The 8,406-nt window shown below is 49.0% G+C and overlaps 1 protein-coding gene across 1 annotated transcript in view; it reads right to left on the reverse strand.

Annotated features, from left to right (window-relative positions):
- The window catches only part of FZR1 (fizzy and cell division cycle 20 related 1), a 29,968-nt gene extending 22,457 nt beyond the window's left edge, over positions 1-7,511 (reverse strand). Inside the window, exons 1-4 of the mRNA XM_066574208.1 lie at positions 7,415-7,511; positions 2,701-2,862; positions 1,066-1,191; positions 219-282 (exon numbers count right to left, since the gene is read on the reverse strand). Of these exons, the coding sequence (XP_066430305.1) occupies positions 219-282; positions 1,066-1,191; positions 2,701-2,769 (259 nt within the window). The 5' untranslated portion in view covers positions 2,770-2,862; positions 7,415-7,511. The remainder of the gene's footprint in view (positions 1-218; positions 283-1,065; positions 1,192-2,700; positions 2,863-7,414) is intronic.
- Positions 7,512-8,406: the final 895 nt, after the last annotated feature.

Consider the following 8,406-nt stretch of genomic DNA (forward strand, 5'->3'; position numbering starts at 1 on the left):
TGGCAAATCTCATTTGTGCTGCATTGCACTGCAAACGCAGCGGTTTTGCCGCAGTGCGGATATGCAACGGCAATCCGTGGCAAATCTGCCCTGTGTAGCACTAGCCTTATAGTGCCGCTGGGTATGAAGACCAGGCCGGTTCTAATCATATCTAGTGCTGCTAGTTGAGCTATATTTACCTTGAACATTATGCAGTAACACATTACGTAACGTCTCACCTTTTCCACTGTCAGAAGTGGCATCTTTGGCTTTTCTGTTTTGACTGGGCGATTTCTCATTTTCCTACAAAACAAAAATAGGGCTTAATGGGTTGTGAAGCTGGTACATACAGATCTTACGGTATTGTTCACATGGTGGACACATTTTTCCAAATGGATGTCGCAGTAGAAATTCCTTTTCAGTGAGCAAATCCGCACGTGGAATTCCCTATTCAAATAAGGCACGGAATCCGCATCGGGGAGGACAGGTCACTTATTTTCCGTATGCAGATTTAAAACCTGCACTGCATAGACTACAGCTTGGAGTATTGGAAGCAGACTTGCTGTGGATCCCATGCCAAAATCCACCGTGTGAAACTAACCTTAGTTTTATTTTATTTAGGATTGCCGATTTAGTTATTTCTGGATTTCCAAAGTGCCCCAAATACTTTCATAATTGCTTGTGCTAACTTTTCAACCAGTAAGCCGCTTCACAACCGCAAATCAAATGGTAAAAACCACATTCAGTCAGTTTTTGCAGCGAGTAGTCCCACAACGACAATACTGCGCACATGCAGCTGTGAGCCACCCTCGCCACAATGACAACACCGCAAGGAAGCCTCATGTGCCCGTCAGCAATGGAGGACGAGGAGCCAAAGGGAACACTGATCCTATGGCAAGTGCAATCACATACTGACCACAAAGATATTGATTAGAGATGAGCGAGCACGCTCGGATAAAGCAGTTACTCCAGCGACTGCTCGCTCATCTGTAATATTGATCTGTATCTTTTGCTGACCGGACAGCCCCTTTATTATAAAGCTTCCCCAATATATATTGCATTCAGTGCCATTAACATTTCACTCACGTTTATTCTGTGGAAGTTAATGCTCCAGTTTGCTCCGGCTCTAGATGGAATAAACCTATCTCCATGCTTACTTGGTGATGACATAGGAGAATTGGATGGCGTCAATGTCCTTCTCATTTCAGATACCTGTATGAGGAAGAGTTAAAAAAGAGAATATTTAGGCTAAGCACACGCGTCTGGTCAGGAAGAACACATGCTGCGCTATTCTTTCTGGCATTTACTATGGGAAACCCTGCAGGGAAATATGTAGACTTATGCAGGAAAAGAAAAGCTCAAGCTAGTCGGCAGGTCGTGACTTACACTACAAATCTGACTATACACCACATTATGGCCGTTAGCAAAGGGTACAAAGGAACAAGCCATCAAAAATAGAAAATCACTTCACATCTCTTCTACTGAAGGTAGAGGAAGGTCGGTCATCATTGCCGGCAGCAGCCATGTAGATACTGGTGGTTTGGCCCTCGTACAGCCATAAAATAGCCAGCAAGCTGCACAAAGGTGGTGCCAAAAGTAGAGCTTTGCTAATGTTGCATGACGTGGCCCGAGCGCACACAGCGCCTGTCACGTAAACGTAGCATGTACGGAGAAACCGCCGGACATACACACCAAAAGTGTCCAGAGAGATTCTACATTAGCCACACCAAGGACAAAGCGTCCTTATGATGGCCGATCTATGTCGGTCTACCATAAAGAAAATCTATAGATTGTAGATCAGTATCCAGTATTTCCATCTGAGATGTCAGAAGATGAACATTATCTAAACATTCCTCTACAGCGTTTATGCTCTTAGATGTCCCTGACCAAAGCATCAAGATTAAAAGTTTGTGTGAATCCACATGAAGTCCGTATGCGTTACATGCACATTTCATATCCTCATGTGAAGAGGTGAAATCCATGGGGAAAGCCCACAGCATAAATGGATATCGCATGGAAATCCGCACTGCGGTTTTTTCAGCCACATGTGGATGAGATTTCTTGCACACTGCCTGTACTGTGAAATAATTCAGACTTGCTGCAAAATTCTCCCCCCTTCCCCTTTAGACGGGTTATCTGGGGAGACATTTTTCCCAAAATGTGGCCCAGTGTAAAGTGGTAAAGTCACTAGTACCAGTGTTTTTGGTGGCGCTATGTGCCACTTAATATAAAATAGTGAAAGGGATTGGAGTTGGTCAAAATATTCACATCACATACACACAGCTCTGCTACATGCACATCACATACGTTACTGATCACATGACGGTGACATCACCTGTTCCTCCTCAGCACACAATCTTGGTGAGGGCTTTGGATGGAGCGGTGCCTGAGCATGTGCCTTGTCTCTTCATTCAATGTCAATGGGATTAATGCAAACAGCCAACACCGTACCGAGTTAGGCCCCATTCAGACGGCCGTATGCTGTCTGTGTTCCACAGAGCGTACACGGATCCACTATAGCCAATTACGCTATATACACGGTTGTGCTCACACACAGACCAATGTATCGGCAACGCACGGACCTCAGTCCGTGTGCTGTATGATACAGGGTACTTCCGAATTTCTCAAGCGCAACTTGCATACGGCCATCTTAATACAACCTTACATTGGAGAAGTAGCGGTCACAGTCACAAGTTCATTAAAAAAAGTCATTGGGCTTACACAAGGCATAGTGTTCTCATTCTGAAGAGTAATTTGCCGCAGGAGGCGCCTTTCATAATCTTGGTCCATGGTGACGGCAAATTGTAGAACTAGGAGTGTGGGAGAGATGACCGCGAGGTTCAGCTCCGGTGGGACCGTCCACCTAATGCCTACGGCAGAGAGCTAAATACATAGAGATACTGTTAGTAAACACGCACAGAAGTGAGAATGCTATAGAACAGTGAATGAAGCGCTATTACTGCAGTCCCTTATAGACTACCCATCTGGGCGCAGGTACAAAACCCAACAGAAATAGTCGGTTCACCAAAATCCGCGAAAATCAAACCATGGCAGCCAAAAACCTCAAACAGCGAGATGGTAAGCCTGTCCTTGGGAGAGTTAATCTAGGGCAGCATGGCGACAGGTCGTACAATATAAAGTCTTACAAGATTTGCACGACTAAACATTTTTTCAACCTTTCCATCATGCGCCGGTTTTACAACTGCTGTCAAGCAATAGCCCAACCACACGCAGGTCAGGGCTCTCACAGTGTACGCCATAGCGTAATACACGGAACCGTTCTCAATATTGACTTTCAAATTGTGCCTCTCACGCAGCGCACCCAAAAAAACCTTGGTTCTTATTAGCCCCCCGTCCCTCCGCCAAGATGGTTGCCACGTAGGAAGTATGCGATGCACAGGATATGTGCGGTGCGCTGCCAAAAGAGCCGCTACAGTTACATGCAACTTACATAGGTGTCTGCGGTGGGAAAAAAAGTCACGTGACTAGTGACCAAAATCCAAATGCATTGGATTTCCTGCAACTGTCCTGTCGCAGTTGTCCTAAGGAACGGGTCACAATGCGACACAGCTGACAGTTATCAGATGACGCTCCAATCTCCGCGCCGCACTACAGCCCCAGCTTAAGGTGCACACAGGCGACAGGCCTTCCAGCATCGGCCCGTTAAGAGTGTAAACCTTAAACCGGACTCAGACGGGCGACCATTCAGGAGGCCTGCAGCAGTTTCCGGCTGTTTTTTTTTGTTTTTCTTTTAAGTTATATTTCCTGCGTCGCCGCTTCGTGATAACACAGGTACCCGCAGCCCATGGGCAATGTGGGTCGGACAGCCTCCATTGACATCAACGGAAGTTGTCTGCGCACATTCTGCAGCAAAATAGGGCATGCTGTGATTTTTTTCCGCTCACGGAACACGCAATTTATATCTTCAAGTGAACAAAAATGCAGGCCATTCAATCCACAATCCATATCCGCCCGTGTGCGCCCGGCCTTTACGGGGACATCGGGTTATAATTAATAGCTTGTAAATTCGAAGTAAATTTGTCCGTTTACACGTTTAAAAGCAGTGGGGGTAGCGGCAGGACGGGAAGTTCGTGTCGGCTGGGAAGATGTTGACGGGTGCTGGAAGACCGAGAAGCCAAAAATGTCTGCATTGTAAATGTCACAGAGACAAGCCGTCCATGGAAAAAGTCATCATGGTGGTCTGGGCCAGTTGGAAAACACAGAAAAAGGCAGGTGCAATCACAGGATATGACCGTACTGTGCTCACTTCTAGGGGCTGCACAACACCTGTGTAAAGCGACAGTATTATCTACCGCTATATGCTCACTGTATGGAGGTAATATTGGTCTTTGTATGGTTGTTTTTACCCAGTAACAGTGCGGTAATATTATTCAGTCACCATGCAGTGATAATGGTAGTGGTCATACTATAGTGCTATTACTGGTCTTTGTATAACAGACAATGGAAAGACAACCATCATGACAAATGCTGCTATACAAGTCCCAGATAATATCGCCATACCATAAATACAATCAACACCACTAAATACTGAGCAAATAATATAAATACCCAATATGGTAATACTATTCCGTCCGTGTTTAGTGGTAACGGCCATGGTAAGCCAGTATTATCTGGGACTTATATGGCGGCATTATTGGTCATTGCATAGTGCCTTGTTGTTTCGTTACTAAGTTACTAAATAGTGGTGTGTCGGTAATATTTGGGCCTGTGTAGGGATCATGAGGCGGCGGTATTATTTGGGTCTTGTATAGCGGTATATTGTATTTCACAATAGACACAACCTCTGGGGGGGGGCAGTAAAAATGAGTGAAGGCAGTGTGAGGGATAGTTGGTCACCTAAGAGAATACCGTCCGTTCGCTCGGAGGTTCAGTTTAAGCACACAGATAAGCCTTTTCTTACAGGCCGGTTGGGTTCTCCGTAGCGGTGATGGAGAGCGACGGAGCGATCAGCGATGCGCCAGCGGGGGGTTTATGCTGGCAAACAAATTATCCTTCCATCGTGATCATTTCTGAACGATATAATCATTCGGTGTAAAAGCACCCCAAAAGAGAAGCTCACAGACGTAAAGGCACACTTCTCTGATGGAGATTAAGATGTACCATATATAGGACACATTTTAGGCTCATGCGCAGATGCCGCCCGTGCCCGCAGCCATGGACATTTTCTTCTCAGTCCCAGCCGGATCTTCTTTCTTCTACACATCAGATGCGCTTGGCTCGCCGACCAGCACGCCGTGCGCCTGTTTTCTCAAATGTCCTGCTTTCCCGCGGCACGGACGCAGTGTCAGCTGTGCCGCCGGTCGGATGACTTCCATTGACTCCAAAGGAAGCCATTCGTGCGGGAATCTGCAGAAAATGGAGCAGGCTATATATTTTTTTCCCCGCGTAAGCGATTCGCACGCCGGGAAAAATGACATCCGCAGGTATTTAATTACCTGCAGATGCCAATGACTGTCTGGGAGGCATAAGTGAGCTGTGGGTGACCCGCCAGTCAATTCTGCCCGTGGGCATGAGGCCTTCACGTGGGATCAATAAAGGTCACATTTGAGTCTTCATCAGCGGTGTGCCTTTTGTCCGTGAGCGGCAGCGTTATGGCCGCTGACAGTACGGCGGGAAGCTTCCACTACCGTACGGCGGCCATGTTTGGTCTTCGTAGAGCGCCAGCGATGTTACGTGGTAACTTGTATCAGCAAGTGGAAGAGATGTTACCATGACAGCTTCTCCCATCACTTGGTGGGGTCCGACCAGCGAGACCCACTACTAGACCAAGAATAAAGGGGGCTCACTGCACGCCGGCCGCTGATCAGGGTCACGGCGACAGGCAGGCTGTGGAGAAACTAGGACTAGTATTACCCCCGTAAGAATGCGACTCTGGATGCGGGCGAGGAGCTGGCATCACCTGAATGTAACTGAAGTTGTCAAGTGCATGAAAGAACCCCCCAAAATACAAGTGTTTTCAGTAGTAACCGTCGCACGCTGGTCACATGGTACGCGGGGGCGATGCCATTCTTTTTACACATCCCACTGGAAACCGCAGGCGGTTCCTTACGAGAAATCACCCGAAGACTTAAAATAAAAAAAATAATCCCTTTGTGTCCGTCTCACTGCAAGAGAAAAAAAAAAGGACACATTGAAGTCGACTGCTGGACAGAAGACGTGAAACTGGCCAAGGCGTATCCGCCGTAAAGGCGAATTCACACTATTCGCGGCTTCATATTGCGTACAGACTTTGTGCTCGCACCACGCAGTGAACAGACGGGTTTGTTCGCATGACCAGATTTTTCGCGTCCGTTCCGTTTGCCCCAAGAACACGCAGCATGTTCTATTTTCGCATGTATTGCGCACCAATATGGCGCGTGTCGTAACGTAACTGCCGAATGAACTAAATGGCGGCGCAGATTTTTTTTGCACACACATACACAACATGAGTGCGCAAAAAATACAGACGCACAGCAACGCCCATCGGGAATCGCACCTACACCCGTGTGATGTCGGCCCACGGGCGCATTCACGCAGCACATTCCACGCGTCGGGCCGGGCGCACACGGGCGGAGTGTCCTCGCAGGTACATTGCTTCTCGTCACCCGCTCACACTAGCGGTTTTTACTGTGTATAGTCGTAGGTTACGCGGCGGCGCCCTATTGGTCTTCATTGGCGCGCCAACACCGTTGTACATACGGATTAACACTGCGGAGGCGCGGCGTTTATACGAAACATCGCTAAGCGGCAGATTAGGAAGAAAATGGAACAAATCAGAGGCGCCGGACCTCGTGTGTGAGACCGCCACCCTGCGCAGTAGAGGACCGCAGTAAAACGCTGCGTTACACGAAAAATGCCGTGGATAGCGCCGTTAATTTTAACGCCGTCACTCACAGCTGCGCATTTTTTCATGTGATATAAAACCGCAGCTGTCCGATCTGGGTACGAATTACACTGGCAACTACCCACCGATGCGCAGGACGGGGTTTGTGTTTTGCGCGAATACGTCGCGTATTTATACAGGTAGGGAAAAAAACGGATACGCAGAAACACACAATGAGCAGCGTTTGACCCGCGAACACGTAGCGACCTCACGGGACGACATACACATACAACCGTATCGGCGCGGCGCTATTTACGGACGAGGAGTGCGAACCGCTGCGTGCGGTGAGCAGAGGCCAGGTCAACCATAAGACGTCCATAGAGGCAGGTCGCCCACTGTCGCGATATGTCCCGACTGATGCCTGGGGCACGACATACCGCAGCTATAGCTACACGCAAACAATGCAGACTGGCAGACGGGGCCGCAGGGGGCACCACAGTCCGGCGACCACCAGGAGGAGCAGCGGGCGGTTACTAACGGACCTGCAGCTTCCGGGGTCCGAGCGTAATGCCGCCGGCAGGGTTACCGACCCCACTACCGCCCCCTACTTGCCTGCTCCCCGGGCTCCCAGCCTTCCGTTTACTTCGCGGGGCCAATATGGCGGCGCGGCTGCTTCTTCTTCTCTCCGCCCACTTTCAGATTTGGTTGCCCCGTTGCATGTCGGGAGGTGCTGCGGACGTCACTGCTTTCGAATCAATACAAGAGCGGCCGGCACACGCGTCTCCATGGAAACCGGGCATGCGCAGAACGGCGCTGCGCCGCCATTTCTGGGGGATACAATGGCGTCTAGGTTGAAGGGCTGCAGACTAGTTTATATAAGCAAGTCCCCGGCTGCTGGGTGCGACAGTGTGGGGTGTAAAGAGGCTGACACCTACCTTTAGCCCTATGAGCAGAAGGTAGGTGACCGCTGAGTCTGGGTGTGTAAGAGTTCTACTTACCTCCCTCGTTCCCTTGGTGTCAGCGCCAAAATACGCAGCTGAACGCATTCAGCGGCGGCTTCCATCGCTGACAGCAAGGAAGCGCTGACCTCCCCCCGTCTCAGCGGTCACCTACCTTCACGTAGGGATAAAGGTAGGTGACCGCAGCCCTTTAACCCCTTAAGGACGCAGACGTGTGAGGGCTTGTTTTTCGCGCCGTGAAGTCTAGTTTTTATTGGCACCATTTTTGGGTGCATATAATATCAAACTGCTATTTTTTGACAGCAGGGAGAGAAAATGCATCAATTCTGCCGTTGTTTTTAAACATTTTTCACAGCGTCCATCACACGGCGTACATGACGCCATCGACGTCTCCTGCTTGTTGGTGCGACTACAGCGATGCCAAAAACATTACAACCTTTTTAGGTTTTTCCACTTTTGTACAGAAAACCTCATAATTTTTACATTGCTGCGTCCCAAGTCCAAAGCTTTATCCTCCCGCGGCCGGCGCTCTGCGAAGGCTTTGTAGGACTTCTGTACTGCAATGCCTTATTGCTTGTAACAGCGATCACAGGCAAGTCAGGATGCCTGTAGCTGGCGTCCTGTTGCCATGGCAACCCATCGGCC

This window comes from Eleutherodactylus coqui, chromosome 7 (assembly GCF_035609145.1).
Source record: "Eleutherodactylus coqui strain aEleCoq1 chromosome 7, aEleCoq1.hap1, whole genome shotgun sequence".
Lineage (NCBI taxonomy): Eukaryota > Metazoa > Chordata > Amphibia > Anura > Eleutherodactylidae > Eleutherodactylus > Eleutherodactylus coqui.